Source organism: Oncorhynchus kisutch, linkage group LG17, assembly GCF_002021735.2.
Source record: "Oncorhynchus kisutch isolate 150728-3 linkage group LG17, Okis_V2, whole genome shotgun sequence".
Taxonomy (NCBI): domain Eukaryota; kingdom Metazoa; phylum Chordata; class Actinopteri; order Salmoniformes; family Salmonidae; genus Oncorhynchus; species Oncorhynchus kisutch.
Genome location: NC_034190.2, coordinates 21,867,991 through 21,886,604, shown reverse-complemented (window position 1 = coordinate 21,886,604; position 18,614 = coordinate 21,867,991). Strand labels below are relative to the sequence as shown.

The 18,614-nt window shown below is 48.3% G+C and overlaps 1 protein-coding gene across 3 annotated transcripts; it reads right to left on the bottom strand.

The window, feature by feature from the left end:
• Positions 1-5,268: 5,268 nt before the first annotated feature.
• Positions 5,269-18,237, bottom strand: matn1 (matrilin 1). 3 transcript variants are annotated; one of them, XM_031793269.1, is made up of 10 exons: positions 17,951-18,234; positions 13,567-13,751; positions 13,129-13,293; positions 12,610-12,832; positions 9,094-9,216; positions 8,769-8,941; positions 7,868-8,099; positions 7,086-7,238; positions 5,993-6,073; positions 5,269-5,900 (listed from the first exon to the last, which is right to left on the bottom strand). In XM_031793269.1, the coding sequence occupies exons 1-10, from the start codon at positions 18,048-18,050 to the stop codon at positions 5,851-5,853; spliced, it is 1,485 nt and encodes a 494-aa protein (XP_031649129.1). In that variant the 5' UTR covers positions 18,051-18,234; the 3' UTR covers positions 5,269-5,850. The 3 variants fall into 3 exon arrangements, with proteins under 3 accessions (XP_031649129.1, XP_031649130.1, XP_031649132.1); XM_031793270.1 differs by lacking the exon at positions 9,094-9,216 and having other exon boundaries at positions 5,269-5,902; positions 5,994-6,073; positions 17,951-18,237; XM_031793272.1 differs by lacking the exons at positions 5,269-5,900; positions 5,993-6,073 and adding an exon at positions 6,090-6,695 and having other exon boundaries at positions 17,951-18,235.
• Positions 18,238-18,614: the final 377 nt, after the last annotated feature.

Below are 18,614 nucleotides of genomic sequence, written 5' to 3'. Positions count from 1 at the left end.
CACGTGGACTGGGGACAGCAAGGAGTCATCATGTCAGGTAATCCTGGGGCATGGTCCTAGGGCTCAGGTCCTCCGAGAGAGAGAAAGAAAGAGAGAAGCAGAGAATTAGAGAACGCACACTTAGATTCACACAGGACACCGAATAGGACAGGAGAAGTACTCCAGATATAACAAACTGACCCTAGCCCCCCGACACATAAACTACTGCAGCATAAATACTGGAGGCTGAGACAGGAGGGGTCAGGAGACACTGTGGACCCATCCGAGGACACCCCCGGACAGGGCCAAACAGGAAGGATATAACCCCACCCACTTTGCCAAAGCACAGCCCCCACACCACTAGAGGGATATCTTCAACCACCAACTTACCATCCTGAGACAGGGCCGAGTATAGCCCACAAAGATCTCCGCCATGGCACAACCCAAGGGTGGGCGCCAACCCAGACAGGATGACCACATCAGTGAATCAACCCACTCAGGTGACGCACCCCTTCCAGGGACGGCATGAGAGAGCCCCAGTAAGCCAGCGACTCAGCCCCTGTAATAGGGTTAGAGGCAGAGAATCCCAGTGGAAAGAGGGGAACCGGCCAGGCAGAGACAGCAAGGGCGGTTCGTTGCTCCAGAGCCTTTCCGTTCACCTTCCCACTCCTGGGCCAGACTACACTCAATCATATGACCCACTGAAGAGATGAGTCTTCAGTAAAGACTTAAAGGTTGAGACCGAGTTTGCATCTCTGACATGGGTAGGCAGACCGTTCCATAAAAATGGAGCTCTATAGGAGAAAGCCCTGCCTCCAGCTGTTTGCTTAGAAATTCTAGGGACAATTAGGAGGCCTGCGTCTTGTGACCGTAGCGTACGTGTAGGTATGTACGGCAGGACCAAATCAGAGAGATAGGTAGGAGCAAGCCCATGTAATGCTTTGTAGGTTAGCAGTAAAACCTTGAAATCAGCCCTTGCTTTGACAGGAAGCCAGTGTAGATAGGCTAGCACTGGAGTAATATGATCACATTTTTTGGTTCTAGTCAGGATTCTAGCAGCCGTATTTAGCACCAACTGAAGTTTATTTAGTGCTTTATCCGGGTAGCCGGAAAGTAGAGCATTGCAGTAGTCTAACCTAGAAGTGACAAAAGCATGGATTAATTTTTCTGCATCATTTTTGGTCAGAAAGTTTCAGATTTTTGCAATGTTACGTATATGGAAAAAAGCTGTCCTTGAAATGGTCTTGACATGTTCTTCAAAAGAGAGATCAGGGTCCAGAGTAACGCCGAGGTCCTTCACAGTTTTATTTGAGACGACTGTACAACCATTAAGATTAATTGTCAGATTCAACAGAAGATCTCTTTGTTTCTTGGGACCTAGAACAAGCATCTCTGTTTTGTCCGAGTTTAAAAGTAGAAAGTTTGCAGCCATCCACTTCCTTATGTCTGAAACACATGCTTCTAGCAAGGGCAATTTTGGGGCTTCACCATGTTTCATTGAAATGTACAGCTGTGTCATCCGCATAGCAGTGAAAGTTAACATTATGTTTTCGAATAACATCCCCAAGAGGTAAAATATATAGTGAAAACAATAGTGGTCCTAAAACGGAACCTTGAGGAACACCGAAATTTACAGTTGATTTGTCAGAGGACAAACCATTCACAGAGACAAACTGATATCTTTCCGACAGATAAGATCTAAACCAGGCCAGAACTTGTCCGTGTAGACCACTTTGGGTTTCCAATCTCTCCAAAAGAATGTGGTGATCGATGGTATCAAAAGCAGCACTAAGGTCTAGGAGCACGAGGACAGATGCAGAGCCTCGGTCCGATGCCATTAAAATGTCATTTACGACCTTCACAAGTGCCGTCTCAGTGCTATGATGGGGTATAAAACCAGACTGAAGCATTTCGTATACATTGTTTGTCTTCAGGAAGGCAGTAAGTTGCTGCGCAACAGCCTTTTCTAACATTTTTGAGAGGAATGGAAGATTCGATATAGGCCGATAGTTTTTTATATTTTCTGGATCAAGGTTTGGCTTTTTCAAGAAAGGCTTTATTACTGCCACTTTTAGTGAGTTTGGTACACATCCGGTGGATAGAGAGCCGTTTATTATGTTCAACATAGCACAGGAAGCAGCTCTTTCAGTAGTTTAGTTGGAATAGGGTCCAGTATGCAGCTTGAAGGTTTAGAGGCCATGATTATTTTCATCATTGTGTCAAGAGATATATTACTAAAACACTTGAGCGTCTCTCTTGATCCTAGGTCCTGGCAGAGTTGTGCAGACTCAGGGACAACTGAGCTTTGAAGGAATACGCAGATTTAAAGAGGAGTCCGTAATTTGCTTTCTAATAATCATAATCTTTTCCTCAAAGAAGTTCATGAATTTATCACTGCTAAAGTGAAAGTCATCCTCTCTTGGGGAATGCTGCTTTTTAGTTAGCTTTGCGACAGTATCAAAAAGGAATTTCGGATTGTTCTTATTTTCCTCAATTAAGTTAGAAAAATAGGATGATCGAGCAGCAGTAAGGGCTCTTCGGTACTGCACGGTATTGTCTTTCCAAGCTAGTCGGAAGACTTCCAGTTTGGTGTGGCGCCATTTCCGTTCCAATTTTCTGGAAGCTTGCTTCAGAGCTCGGGTATTTTCTGTGTACCAGGGAGCTAGTTTCTAATGAGAAATGTTTTTAGTTTTTAGGGGTGCAACTGCATCTAGGGTATTGCGCAAGGTTAAATTGAGTTCCTCAGTGGTCGTTAACTGATTTTTGTCCTCTGGCGTCCTTGGGTAGACAGAGGGAATCTGGAAGGACATCAAGGAATCTTTGTGTAGTCTGTGAATTTATAGCACGACTTTTGATGTTCCTTGGTTGGGGTCTGAGCAGATTATTTGTTGCAATTGCAAACGTAATAAAATGGTGGTCCGATAGTCCAGGATTATGAGGAAAAACATTAAGATCCACAACATTTATTCCATGGGACAAAACTAGGTCCAGCGTATGACTGTGACAGTGAGTGGGTCCAGAGATATGTTGGACAAAACCCACTGAGTCGATGATGGCTCCGAAAGCCTTTTGGAGTGGGTCTGTGGACTTTTCCATGTGAATATTAAAGTCACCAAATATTAGAATATTATCTGCTATGACTACAAGGTCCGATAGGAATTCAGGGAACTCAGTGAGGAACGCTGTATATGGCCCAGGAGGCCTGTAAACAGTAGCTATAAAAAGTGATTGAGTAGGCTGCATAGATTTCATGACTAGAAGCTCAAAAGACGAAAACGTCATATTTTTTGTAAATTGAAATTTGCTATCGTAAATGTTAGCAACACCTCCGCCTTTGCGGGATGCACGGGGGATATGGTCACTAGTGTAGCCAGGAGGTGAGGCCTCATTTAACACAGTAAATTCATCAGGCTTAAGCCATGTTTCAGTCAGGCCAATCACATCAAGATCATGATCAGTGATTAGTTCATTGACTATAATTGCCTTTGAAGTAAGGGATCTAACATTAAGTAGCCCTATTTTGAGATGTGAGGTATCATGATCTCTTTCAATACTGACAGGAATGGAGGTGGTCTTTATCCTAGTGAGATTGCTAAGGCAAACACCGCCATGTTTAGTTTTGCCCAACCCAGGTCGAGACACAGACACGGTCTCAATGGTGATAGCTGAGCTGACTACACTGACTGTGCTAGTGGCAGACTCCGCTATGCTGGCAGGCTGGCTAACAGCCTGCTGCCTGGACTGCACCCTATTTCATTGTGGAGCTAGAGGAGTGTGTGTTCAATTTGGAAAAAAGTTGGAAAATGGCACCGACAGAGAGGGCTGCCGCGCTCTTAGGTAATTTTGCAGATTTTTGTTTTATTATGTGTTATTTCTTACATTATTTGCTTTTTTTGCATTATTACATACAGCCGGGAAGAACTATTTAATATCAGAGTGGCGGTAACTCATCAGCACTACCAGCATTATGACCAGGAATACAACTTTCCCGAATCGGATCCATTGTTCGTTTTCCAGAGGCCGATCCAAAACAACGCCGGCGGAGGAGAGGTACTCTGCGTGGTCTTCTAAACTTCTATACTTAGCAGGTATGCACACCACCCACCATTTCCGAGTGGAAATGGGACGAGAAGGGTGAGGAGGGTGAGGAGGGGAGGACGAGGAGGATCATGCGGACTGGGATATGCTCCCTGTAGCCTCCGAGAATAATATTGATGAATACACTGATACGGTGGCAGAGTTTATCAGGAAGTGTATAGTGTATAGGAGATGTTGTACCCACTGTGACTATTAAAAATGACCCTAACCAACGCCTCCCGGGTGGCGCAGTGGTTAAGGGCGCTGTACTGCAGCTGTGCCATCAGAGACTCTGGGTTCGCGCCCAGGCTCTGTCGTAACCGGCCGCGACCGGGAGGTCCATGGGGCGACGCACAATTGGCCTAGCGTCGTCCGGGTTAGGGAGGGTTTGGCTGGTAGGGATATCCTTGTCTCATCGCACACCAGCGACTCCTGTGGCTGGCTGGGCGCAGTGCTCGCTAACCAAGGTTGCCAGGTGCACGGTGTTTCCTCCGACACGTTGGTGCGGCTGGCTTCCGGGTTGGATGCGCGCTGTGTTAAGAAGCAGTGCAGCTTGGTTGGGTTGTGTATCGGAGGACGCATGACATTCAACCTTCGTCTCTCCCGAGCCCGTACGGGAGTTGTAGCGATGAGACAAGATAGTAGCTACTAACAATTGGTTACCACGAAATTGGGGAGAAAAAGGGGTAAAATATTTTTTTTTTAAACAAGACTTGTATGATTTATGAATTATTATGAGTATTTCTGTTTTTGAAATTGGCTCGCTGCTATTTCACTGGGTGTTGTCAAATCAATCCCATTAACGGGATTATCGCGCGAAGGGATCACTAAGAGTTAATAATGTTTACATATTTTTCATTACTCATCTCATATGTACATACTGTATTCTATCCTATTCTACTGTATCTTATACTATGCCGCTCTGACATTGCTCGCCCAAATATTTATATATTCTATAACTCCATTCCTTTACTTTAGATTTGTGTGTATTGTTGTGAAATTGTTAGCTATTACTGTTAGATATTACTGCACTGTTGGAGACACAAGCATTTCGCTACACTCGCAATAACATCTGCTAAACATGTGAATGTGACAAATAAAATTAGATTTGATTTTCAGTACTCCCAGTGAACACTGTTCCTCACACTATGTAGCTCATGATCATGATGACGTCAGTTGTATCATACCTTCTCCACTTATATTAACAATGTATACTTCCTGAAATGTCTTTATTTAGGAAAATAAAAACATCATCAGCACATGTATCTTTAAGACCAATCTTATATTAAATTACCTTTATATATATATTCCATACAAAATAGATACCTTCGTATGGTGACAACAGGGGAAAGAAAGAGATGAGTGAGAGATGCAGGGAGAGACACATAACAACAAAATGATCAATGGAACTGATGTCCTGTTCCACTGGGAATGACAAGACACAAGCTGCCTTTGGGGAAGACTATACATTGCGCACACACAGGCCGCCTTAAAGATAGGACCCTTCAGTGTTACAAACACCGGTTCCCTATGAGGGAAGACTTTTATTAACGCACACACAGGCTGCCTATGGGGGGGAGACTTTCAGAGGCACAGACAGAAGATGAGTTACCATGGTGACCGGTGCTCCATCTCCAGGAAACCCAGTGATGGACAAGGTGAGAAAGAGAGGGGTGCTAAAGAGAAATGGGGCGGGGGTCAAAGCTCAGAGGTCATAAACTCCTCTTCAGACTCAACAGGAAGTAAAAACAGGGTGTGTGTTGTGGGGGGTGTTTGGGGTATGTGTGTGTATCCTCAGACAATCTTGTTCTCCAGTGCAGCGATCCTCTTCGACACGCCCTCCAGTGAAATCAGAGTCAAGGAAACCACAGCAAGGCAGATGTAACACAGTGGTAACAACACTTTTACCGTACTCTCACACTCTTGGAAAGGATATGTTTTTTTGTTAGTGCCTGTAAGGCTTCTTCTACTTTTTTCTGGAACTTAACGACAGAGTCACATTCACATGGGTCCTCCTCTGTAAAGACAGACAGCATAAAGTCACAATCACATGGGTCCTCCTCTGTAAAGACAGACAGCATAATATCACATTCACATGGGTCCTCCTCTGTAAAGACAGACAGCATAGTCACATTCACATGGGTCCTCCTCTGTAAAGACAGACAGCATAAAGTCACAATCACATGGGTCCTCCTCTGTAAAGACAGACAGCATAAAATCACATTCACATGGGTCCTCCTCTGTAAAGACAGACAGCATAAAGTCACATTCACATGGGTCCTCCTCTGTAAAGACAGACAGCATAGTCACATTCACATGGGTCCTCCTCAGTAAAGACAGACAGCATAAAGTCACAATCACATGGGTCCTCCTCTGTAAAGACAGACAGCATAAAGTCACATTCACATGGGTCCTCCTCAGTAAAGACAGACAGCATAAAGTCACAATCACATGGGTCCTCCTCTGTAAAGACAAACAGCATAAAGTCACATTCACATGGGTCCTCCTCTGTAAAGACAGACAGCATAAAGTCACATTCACATGGGTCCTCCTCTGTAAAGACAGACAGCATAGTCACATTCACATGGGTCCTCCTCTGTAAAGACAGACAGCATAGTCACATTCACATGGGTCCTCCTCTGTAAAGACAGACAGCATAGTCACATAGGGTAGTGGAGATTTACCTTATGAGCAGGGAAGACATTCTGTGTGTGTGATTAAATGAGAGAGAGAGAATGATTAAATATATGTGTAGTGTAGAGTTTTGAGTGTCATGTGTATTTGTTTAATACCCCTCATCCCCCCTCGTCCACCCAGCCTGCAGTAATGCCGCCACAGACGTGGTGTTCCTAAACGATGGTTCTAAGAGTGTGCATCCAGAGAACCTTGCAGCTGGTCAAGAAGTGGATCAACCAGATCGTGTCTCCGAGACCAAGGCTCATGTTGGACTGGTCCAGTACTCCAGCTCTGTCAAACAGGTGTGTGTGAATGTGTGTTGGTGTGTGTGTATGTGTGTGTGTGTGTCAGACCTTGACAGATGTTGATCTGCAGCTTCTTAGCGATGGCTGTCATGGCTTTGAAGTCTGCAGTGTAGAAGTAGTGTTCTCCTGTTGGCTGGGATGCTATCACCCTCAACTCATCCTCTACAGCATTACCCACGCCCACAGCATACATTCTAAAACCTAGAGAGAGATAGAGAGGGGGAGGGGAGAGAGTGAGAAGGGAGAGAGGGAGAGAGGGAGTGGGGGGAGAGAGTAGGGGAGGGAGAGAGCGAGAGGGTGGGAGGGAGAGAGGAGTGGGGGGAGAGAGTATGGGAGGGAGAGAGCGAGAGGGTGGGAGGGAGAGAGGAGTGGGGGGAGAGAGTATGGGAGGGAGAGAGCGAGAGGGGAGAGAGCGAGAGGGGAGAGAGCGAGAGGGGAGAGAGCGAGAGGGAGAGAGCGAGAGGGAGAGAGCGAGGGGGGAGAGAGCGAGAGGGGAGTGGGGGGAGGGAGAGAGTGAGAGGGGAGAGAGCGAGAGGGAGAGAGCGAGGGGGAGAGAGCGAGAGGGTGGGAGGGAGAGAGGGGAGTGGGGGAGAGAGTAGGGGAGGGAGAGAGCGAGAGGGGAGAGAGCGAGAGGGTGAGAGGGAGAGAGAGGGTTGGGTGTTAGAAAGACCATGATTAGAGACAGATACACACACACTTTAATACCTCATGCAGAGTGGATCCACAGTAAAACGTCACAAAATAAACGTGACTGACCCTTGGAGATGACTACACATGCATTCACACATCCTTTCACACACTTAAACACTCTTCCTTCTTCCCTCCCTCACCTTGCTCCTTGGCCTTCTTGGCGGCGTCTCCGATGTAGTCCTGGCTGCGTCCATCGGTGAACACAATGCCGACCTTGGCGACCCCGGGCCGTGCCCCACCGGCTGGTGCAAAGCTGCTGTCGGTCAGGTAGCGCAGGGCCTGTCCTGTCATGGTCCCCCTCTCCATGTAGGCCATCTTCTTCACTGCGTCCTTCAGGTCCTTCTTGTTGTTGTAACGTCCCAGAGGGAACTCCTGAGGCGGGAGGAGGGGAGGACGAGGAGGGTGAGGAGGGTGAGGAGGAGGGGAGGACGAGGAGGGTGAGGAGGGTGAGGAGGGTGAGGAGGGTGAGGAGGATGAGGAAGGTGAGGAGGACGAGGAGGGTAAGGAGGACGAGGAGGGTGAGGAGGGGAGGACGAGGAGGTTGAGGAGGGGAGGACGAGGAGGGTGAGGAGGACAAGGAGGGTGAGGAGGGGAGGACGAGAAGGGTGAGGAGGGTGAGAAGGGTGAGGAGGGGAGGACGAGGAGGGTGAGGAGGGGAGGACGAGGAGGGTGAGGAGGGTGAGGACGAGGGGAGGACGAGGAGAGTGAGGAGGGTGAGGAGGGGAGGACGAGGAGGGTGAGGAGGGGAGGACAAGGAGGGTGAGGAGGGGAGGACGAGGAGGGTGAGGAGGGTGAGGAGGAGGGGAGGACGAGGAGGGTGAGGAGGACGAGGAGGGTGAGGAGGACGAGGAGGGTGAGGAGGAGGGGAGGACGAGGAGGGTGAGGAGGGGGAGGACGAGGAGGGTGAGGAGGAGGGGAGGATGAGGAGGGTGAGGAGGACGAGGAGGGTGTTGAGGAGGTTGTGAGTTATCACAGTTAGTCAAAGGTTTCTCACAATAATAAATAAATAAAGTGAATCATGTTATTAAAACACACACACACCTGTTTGACAGAGCTGGAGTACTGGACCAGTCCAACATGAGCCTTGGTCTCGGAGACGTCCAGTTTGTCTATGATCTGGTTGATCCACTTCTTGACCAGCTCAAAGTTCTCTGGACGCACACTCTTAGAACCATCGATCAGGAACACCACGTCTGTGGCGGCATTACTGCAGGCTGGGGGGACGAGGGGGATGAGGGGTATTAAACAAATACACATCACACTCAAATTCTACAATACTCATACATTCTATAATTCTCTCTCTCACACACACACACAGACTTACTCTCTCTCTCTCACACACACACACACACACACACACACTCACCGCTGCAGCTTTTGCCATCCTCCAGTAGACTGAAGCCCTCCTTGCAGGCACACTTGAATGACCCTGGTGCGCTGATGCATACCTGCTGACAGTCATGATCTCCAGTGGCACACAGGTCCGCCACTGTGTTTAGGCATGCACAGACACACATACACAGGAGGTACGCACAGACACACATACACAGGAGGTACGCACAGACACACATACACAGGAGGTACGCACAGACACACATACACAGGAGGTACGCACAGACACACATACATAGGAGGTACGCACAGACAGACATACACAGGAGGTACGCACAGACACACATACACAGGAGGTACGCACAGACACACATACACAGGAGGTACGCACAGACAGACATACACAGGAGGTACGCACAGACACACATACACAGGAGGTACGCACAGACAGACATACACAGGAGGTACGCACAGACACATACACAGGAGGTACGCACAGACACACATACACAGGAGGTACGCACAGACACACATACACAGGAGGGAACACATACACACAGGTACGCACACACACACACACACACACAGATACGCACACACACACACACATGCAGGCACACATAGAAGCACGCTCGCAGGGGGGTTAGGGGACAGAATAACACTATGTCAGTTTGAAAACTGGAGGAAAATCTACAGTTGATTTTAAGGATCCACTGAGATCTAGTGATTTAAAAGGAATCCGGTAGGATCTACTGGAATCTGATGTTTGTTGTAGAAGACAGTGGATCTTTAAAGAGACAGGGGTGGGAAAGTTTGGAGAGATTTATACCTGCTTTAGACCAAATAGCTTTATTGTCCCAATTGAAAATAAATGTGGAAATTGGAATTAGAAAAGGTAATTGGTAGTTTCCAAATTATGTCACTGTCAGGTATAGGCTCGTCCAATATGAAGCCATCCCTGTTTACATGCAGCTCCACCCCTGGGAGGGTCATCCAACATGATTGGCTATATACAAGCGCCATTCAAACAGCTAGCAAATGGGCCCGCCCAAGGCTGGAGTTGATTGGAGGTTTGATTTGATTAACACTAGTGGAACACTAATCAGAAGCTTCAGTCTCACCCCTCAGAGGAGGAGGAGTTACTGAAGAATGACACCTTACCCTAGCCACACCCACCAAATCCTTTGGTGTGGATGACCAAAAGGACGATGATGGTGAAGACTTCTCTCCAATCCCCCTCCCTCCCTCCGTCAAACACATCCTCTCTCCTTCCCTCCCTCCGTCAAACACATCCTCTCTCCTTCCCTCCCTCCGTCAAACACATCCTCCCTCCGTCAAACACATCCTCTCTCCTTCCCTCCCTCCGTCAAACACATCCTCTCTCCTTCCTTCGCTCCGTCAAACACATCCTCCCTCCGTCAAACACATCCTCCCTCCGTCAAACACATCCTCTCTCCTTCCCTCGCTCCGTCAAACACATCCTCCCTCCGTCAAACACATCCTCTCTCCTTCCCTCCCTCCGTCAAACACATCCTCCCTCCGTCAAACACATCCTCCCTCCGTCAAACACATCCTCTCTCCTTCCCTCCCTCCGTCAAACACATCCTCTCTCCTTCCCTCGCTCCGTCAAACACATCCTCCCTCCGTCAAACACATCCTCTCTCCTTGTCAACACATCCTCCCTCCCTCCGTCAAACACATCCTCTCTCCTTGTCAAACACATCCTCCCTCCCTCCGTCAAACACATCCTCCCTCCGTCAAACACATCCTCTCTCCTTGTCAAACACATCCTCCCTCCCTCCGTCAAACACATCCTCTCTCCTTGTCAAACACATCCTCCCTCCCTCCGTCAAACACATCCTCCCTCCCTCTGTCAAACACATCCTCCCTCCCTCCGTCAAACACATCCTCTCTCCTTGTCAAACACATCCTCCCTCCCTCCGTCAAACACATCCTCTCTCCTTGTCAAACACATCCTCCCTCCCTCCGTCAAACACATCCTCTCTCCTTGTCAAACACATCCTCCCTCCCTCCGTCAAACACATCCTCCCTCCCTCCGTCAAACACATCCTCTCTCCTTGTCAAACACATCCTCCCTCCCTCCGTCAAACACATCCTCTCTCCTTGTCAAACACATCCTCCCTCCCTCCGTCAAACACATCCTCCCTCCCTCCGTCAAACACATCCTTTCTCCTTGTCAAACACATCCTCTCTCCTTGTCAAACACATCCTCTCTCCTTGTCAAACACATCCTCCCTCCCTCCGTCAAACACACCCTCTCTCCTTGTCAAACACATCCTCCCTCCCTCCGTCAAACACATCCTCCCTCCCTCCGTCAAACACATCCTTTCTCCTTGTCAAACACATCCTCTCTCCTTGTCAAACACATCCTCTCTCCTTGTCAAACACATCCTCCCTCTGTCAAACACATCCTCTCTCCTTGTCAAACACATCCTCTCTCCTTGTCAAACACATCCTCTCTCCTTGTCAAACACATCCTCTCTCCTTGTCAAACACATCCTCCCTCCCTCCGTCAAACACATCCTCTCTCCTTGTCAAACACATCCTCTCTCCTTGTCAAACACATCCTCTCTCCTTGTCAAACACATCCTCTCTCCTTCCCTCCTTTGTCAAACACATCCTCTCTCCTTGTCAAACACATCCTCTCTCCTTGTCAAACACATCCTCCCTCCCTCCGTCAAACACATTCTCTCTCCTTGTCAAACACATCCTCCCTCCCTCCGTCAAACACATCCTCTCTCCTTGTCAAACACATCCTCCCTCCCTCCGTCAAACACATCCTCTCTCCTTGTCAAACACATCCTCCCTCCCTCCGTCAAACACATCCTCTCTCCTTGTCAAACACATCCTTTCTCCTTGTCAAACACATCCTCTCTCCTTGTCAAACACATCCTCTCTCCTTGTCAAACACATCCTCTCTCCTTGTCAAACACATCCTCCCTCCCTCCGTCAAACACATCCTCTCTCCTTGTCAAACACATCCTCTCTCCTTGTCAAACACATCCTCTCTCCTTCCCTCCTTTGTCAAACACATCCTCTCTCCTTGTCAAACACATCCTCTCTCCTTGTCAAACACATCCTCCCTCCCTCCGTCAAACACATCCTCTCTCCTTGTCAAACACATCCTCCCTCCCTCCGTCAAACACATCCTCTCTCCTTGTCAAACACATCCTCCCTCCCTCCGTCAAACACATCCTCTCTCCTTGTCAAACACATCCTCCCTCCCTCCGTCAAACACATCCTCTCTCCTTGTCAAACACATCCTTTCTCCTTGTCAAACACATCCTCTCTCCTTGTCAAACACATCCTTTCTCCTTGTCAAACACATCCTCTCTCCTTGTCAAACACATCCTCTCTCCTTGTCAATAGGCCACACTAGAACAGACCACTTATGAGTAACATATCAGACCATATTGCAATGTTAGTCTTTTCTAGTATGGCCATCTTATGATTACCATCTCTTTCATTCCCTCGTTCTCCCCCTTCTCTGTCCTTCCTGTCTTTCCCTCTTTCTCCCTCCCTCTCTCACCACAGAAAGCCTCCTGGAACTTCTTTGTGAGTTTCTCGATGACTGAGTAGCTCTCTACGTAGTCCACGTGATCGTCCAGCTGCTCGCTGGCGATCTGCTTCAGCGTATTCAGGTCTACACGCCCTACGCCAATGGCGTATAGCTCGATACCCGCATCCCGGGCACGCGCCGCCACATCCTTTACGTTATCCTGGGGACGACCGTCTGTCACAATGATGGCCACCTGGAGGAGATATGGCAACGATACGACATTAGTTGGATAGACTAGTTGATTAACAGGAACCAGGTTAGGTCACGCAGACATAAAACAGCATCCGGTCGCTGAGACACAAATTGGCGATAAGGGTTGTGTAAAGGCCAAGGTGTTTGATTGAGCTTGCCTGTTGCAATGGACCAAATACAAAGTCCCCAAAATGTAAAACCCACCCATCAGGCACTACAGGCAGGCTAAAGAAAATGTAAGTATTTTTAAGATTTCAGATAGGATTTGAACCCAGGTCTGGTGTGCGTCTAACCTACCTTGCTGATGTCTGGGGACTTGACGCGGGCGCCCTCAGCCTCGCTGAAAGCTACGTTGAGGGCGAACTGGATAGCAAGGCCGGTCATGGTGCCAGTGGACAGGGGCTCGATCTTAGTCACAGCCTTTACCAGACCTGCCTTTGTTTTATGGGTCTTCAGAGACAGCTGGAGAGAGACAAGAGTTAGGTGTGTGTGTGTGTGTGTGTGTGTGTGTGTGTGTGTGTGTGTGTGTGTGTGTGTGTGTGTGTGTGTGTGTGTGTGTGTGTGTGAGTACATCCTAAATAGATTATCTTGGAAGTTTTGGGGACAACATAGCGGTGATGTAGTACTCAGGAGAGTCAGAAGGGGGCAGCATACAGAACGTGTGGACATCAGTGAATGTCAGGACAGTTATGGAGTCCATTAAAATTCTATATCTCACCACTCAAACACACACACCTCATTCTTGACGCGGCTGGCATAGTTGACCACTCCGACCCGTGTGGCGTCAGGTCCAACATCCAGTCCCTCGATGACCTTGGCCAGGAACACCTTGACCTGCTCGAACTCTGACGGACGCACGCTCCTACTGCTGTCCACGATGAACACCAGGTCTGTGGGGCGAGTGTTACACAGACCTGCCGCTGGAGGGGGGGGATTGATTATTATTAGTGACAATGATTACTACTATTCAAATTCCTATTCAGAAAATCTTCAATGGCTGGTCAATTCTGCTGTTCATATTCTCTTTGAATTCAATTGAGAGAGGAGGGATTTGTAGAGGTGGGGGAGAGGACAAGAGGGAGAAGTGGGAGGAAAGAGTAGAAAGGGGGAGTGAAAGCATGGGGAGGGGGAGTGAAAGAGTGGAGAGGGAGAGTGAGAACCAGGCATGAGGATGCAAGGAGTGAAGAGAAAGGTAAGAGGGAGGAGCAAATAAAGGGAGGGGCAAAGAGAGAGAGTGAGAGAGTGGGGTATTAGGGAGGGAGGAAGGGATGGATGGTATGAAAGGGAGACAAGATAGAGGGAGCAAAAAGAGAGAATGAGAGGTCAATGAGTCTGGGTGTATTAATCACCCGGAACCAGACTGAACCAGACTGAACCAGACTGAGAGGAAGATGATTTCGAGTTATAGATACGATGATGATGAAGATGATGAGAGAGAGAAGATACGTTTTCCAAAAACAGCTCAGTCTACTGTCACCTCAACAAAGTAAAATACACACAATACAGCAAGCTAGAGAGAGAAATAGAGAGAGTCACAGTGAGTCATAGACAATGAGGGAGAGAGAGAGGCAGTAGAGAGAAAGACAAAGACAGTAGAGAGAGAGGGGCAGTAGAGAACAAGGGAGAGAGAGAGGCAGTAGAGAGAGAGGCAGTAGAGAGCGAGGGAGAGAGAGAGACAGTAGAGAGAGAGGCAGTAGAGAGAGAGGCAGTAGAGAACGAGGGAGAGAGAGAGGCAGTGGAGAATGAGGGAGAGAGAAAGGCAGTAGAGAGAGAGGCAGTAGAGAACGAGGGGGAGAGGGAGGCAGTAGAGAGAGAGAGAGAAAGGCAGTAGAGAGAGGGGGGCAGTAGAGAACGAGGAAGAGAGAGAGGCAATAGAGAGAGAGAGGCAGTAGAGAACGAGGGGGAGAGGGAGGCAGTAGAGAGAGAGAGGTAGTAGAGAACGAGGGAGAGAGAGTGGCAGTAGAGTGAGAGAGAGGCAGTAGAGAATGAGGGAGAGAGCTTGGCAGTAGAGAGAGGCAGTAGAGAACGAGGGAGAGAGAGGCAGTAAAGAGAGAGAGGCAGGAGAGAACGAGGGAGAGAGAAAGGCAGTAGAGAGAGAGGCAGTAGAGAACGAGGGAGAGAGAGAGGCATTAGAGAGAGGGAGAAAGGCAGTAGAGAGAGAGGGGCAGTAGAGAACGAGGAAGAGAGAGAGGCAGTAGAGAGAGAGGCAGTAGAGAACGAGGGGGAGAGGGAGGCAGTAGAGAGAGAGAGGCAGTAGATAATGAAGGAGAGAGAGTGGCAGTAGAGCGAGAGAGAGGCAGTAGAGAACAAGGGAGAGAGAAAGGCAGTAGAGAGAGAGGCAGTAGAGAACGAAGGAGAGAGAGAGGCAGTAGAGAACGAGGGAGAGAGAGGCAGTAGAGAGAGAGAGGTAGTAGAGAACGAGGGAGCAAGAGAGGCAGTAGAGAATGAGGGAGAGAGAGAGGCAGTAGAGAGAGAGGCGGTAGAGAGAGAGAGCCAGTAGACAGAGAGAGGCAGTAGAGAGAGAGGCGGTAGAGAGAGAGAGGCGGTAGAGAACAAGGGAGAGAGCGAGGCAGTAGAGAGAGAGAGGCAGTAGAGAATGAGGGAGAGAGAGCGAGAGGCAGTAGAGAACGAGGGAGAGAGAGAGGCAGAAGAGAACGAGGGAGAGAGCGAGGCAGTAGAGAGAGAGAGAGGCAGTAGAGAACAAGGGAGAGAGAGGCAGTGGAGAACGAGGGAGAGAGAGAGGCAGTAGAGAACGAGGGAGAGAGAGAGGCAGTAGAGAATGAGGGAGAGAGAGAGAGGCAGTAGAGAGAGAGGCAGTAGAGAACGAGGGAGAGAGTGAGAGGAGTGTAGCTGTACGTAGATTGTAGCTGTACATAGTAGTGTAGCTGTACGTTAGCTGTATGTAGTAGAGTGTAGCTGTACATAGTAGAGTGTAGCTGTATGCAGTAGAGTGTAGCTGTACGTTAGCTGACTGTAGTAGAGTGTAGCTGTACGTAGCATAGTGTAGCTGTATGTAGCAGAGTGTAGCTGTACGTTGTAGAGTGTCGCTGTATGTAGTAGAGTGTAGCTGTACGTAGTAGAGTGTAGCTGTATGTAGTAGAGTGTCGCTGTATGTAGTAGAATGTAGCTGTACGTTAGCTGTATGTAGTAGAGTGTAGCTGTACGTAGTAGAGTGTAGTTGTACGTTAGCTGTATGTAGTAGAATGTAGCTGTACGTAGTAGAGTGTAGCTGTACGTTAGCTGTATGTAGTAGAGTGTATCTGTACGTAGTAGAGTGTAGCTGTATGTAGTAGAGTGTTGCTGTATGTAGTAGAGTGTAGCTGTACGTTAGCTGTATGTAGTAGAGTGTAGCTGTACGTAGTAGAGTGTAGCTGTATGTAGTAGAGTGTAGCTGTACGTAGTAGAGTGTCGCTGTATGTAGTAGAGTGTAGATGTATGTAGTAGAGTGTAGCTGTACATAGTAGAGTGTAGCTGTATGTAGTAGGGTGTAGCTGTACGTAGTAGAGTGTAGCTGTACGTAGTAGAGTGTAGCTGTACGTAGTAGAGTGTAGCTGTACGTAGTAGAGTGTAGCTGTACGTAGTAGAGTGTAGCTGTACGTAGTAGAGTGTAGCTGTATGTAGTAGAGTGTAGCTGTACATAGTAGAGTGTAGCTGTATGTAGTAGGGTGTAGCTGTACGTAGTAGAGTGTAGCTGAATGTAATAGAGTGTAGCTGTACGTAGTAGAGTGTAGCTGTACGTAGTAGAGTGTAGCTGTATGTAGTAGAGTGTAGCTGTATGTAGTAGAGTGTAGCTGTACGTAGTAGAGTGTAGCTGTATGTAGTAGAGTGTAGCTGTACGTAGTAGAGTGTAGCTGTACGTAGTAGAGTGTAGCTGTACGTAGTAGAGTGTAGCTGAATGTAATAGAGTGTAGCTGTACGTAGTAGAGTGTAGCTGTACGTAGTAGAGTGTATCTGAATGTAATAGAGTGTAGCTGTACGTAGTAGAGTGTAGCTGTACGTAGTAGAGTGTAGCTGTACGTAGTAGAGTGTAGCTGTACGTAGTAGTGTAGCTGTACGTAGTAGAGTGTAGCTGTACGTAGTAGTGTAGCTGTATGTAGTAGTCTGTAGCTGTATGTGATTGTTCATACTCTATGTTTATGCAACATCACTGATCTCCCTTCTCCCCCTTCACCTCCATCGCTCCCTCACTGCAGCAGTTTATACAGTACCTCCTCTAACATCCCACACACACACATACACAACCACACACACTTGAACACCTAACTTAACAATTCACTACAATACTTATACCAACGCCAAACTTTCAAGCACACTGACACTTCCCACAAGCAACAAACTCTTAATAAACTATTCTAACACAAAAACAAATACTTTGAAACTATAACATCCATTCAATGTTCCCTGACTGGCTCAATTGGAGTCAGTATCCAACCACATACAGCTAGAACTCTATCCACCTCTATGCCCTAAAGAGCTTCGAACCAGCACTAGAACTCTATCCACCTCTATGCCTTAAAGAGCTTCGAACCAGCACCAGCTTGGAACACCAACAATCATTGAGGCAGATTTCTCTGTGTGATTCAATTTTTTATGTATACTTTATTTAACTAGGCAAGTCAGTTAAGAACTAATTCTTATTTACAATGACGGCCTACTCCAGGCAAACCCGAACGACGCTGGGCCAATTGTGCGCCGCCCTATGGGACTTCCAATTACAGCCGGATGTGATGCAGCCTGGATTCGAACCAGGGACTGCAGTGCCTTAGACCAGCAGCCATATAATCTATCTCTAGAACCCACTCTGGCTGTTCCACTCTACACAGCAGACACCACCAGGAGGAGGAAAGACCGAAAGATGGAGAGATGCAGGGGTTAGGGGTTAGGAAAGGGTACGATGGTTGTTTAGGGGGCTCTGAGGCTAAGTGACTGCACCATTTGGGGTCAGGGGCAAACTGGGGTTAGGGGTTAGGGTTGGGTTAAGAGTCCAAGTCAGTGGATCATGAATCTTGACCCATTGTGGAGGCAATATGGGTTATAACTAACGGTTAGAGGTTAAGGGATACAATTCATGTTTAGGTTTTAGATTATGGGTCAGGGTTAGAGGTCAGGAGGTTCTTACCCATGGCGGCAGCGGTGCGGAGGTCCACGGACACGGGAGCGGTGGCATGCGCTCCCATGAGGCCGAGCAGCAACAGGAACAATGGCGGAGAGGGTATCATGATGACTGAAAGATCCAACTGGAACAGGACCCAAAAAGTACCAAAAACGACCTTAGCACCAGAGAAGAGGGAGAGCAGTCCTGGAGTGGTGGCCCAGGAGAGAGTGACTAGGCGAGGGGAGAGAAGAGGGGATAGTGACTAGGCGAGGGGAGAGAGGAGGAGATAGTGACTGGGCGAGGGAGGAGGAGATTGACTAGGCGAGAGGAAAGAGGAGGAGATAGTGACTGGGCGAGGGAGGAGAGGAGGAGAAGAAGAGAGAGTGACTGGTCGAGGGAGAAGTGGAGGAGAGGAGGAGAGCGAGGCGGGACGGACATACAGTCTCCCAGTCACAGCTACTGGTTATCAATGCAACGGCTTCAAACTCAAACCACAGACAGCCACCCTCTGTACCACTGCCACGACTGGGTGTGTGTGTGTGTGTGTGTGTGTGTGTGTGTGTGTGTGTGTGTGTGTGTGTGTGTGTGTGTGTGTGTGTGCGTGTGTGTGTGTGTGTGTGCGTAGGGGGAAATACCTGCTTTGGGAGGACCTACACTGTAAAACGGTGGGCAGGGAAAAACAAATACA

Excerpts from the sequence above, each read along its gene's own strand:
- matn1 (XM_031793269.1), bottom strand. The coding sequence starts at position 18,050 with ATGATACCCTCTCCGCCATTGTTCCTGTTGCTGCTCGGCCTCATGGGA. Across the intron at positions 13,752-17,950 it reads CCGCACCGCTGCCGCCATGG|CGGCAGGTCTGTGTAACACT; the intron begins GTAAGAACCTCC and ends CCCCCCCTCCAG. Across the intron at positions 6,074-7,085 it reads GCAGATCAACATCTGTCAAG|AGGAGGACCCATGTGAATGT; the intron begins GTCTGACACACA and ends CTGTCTTTACAG.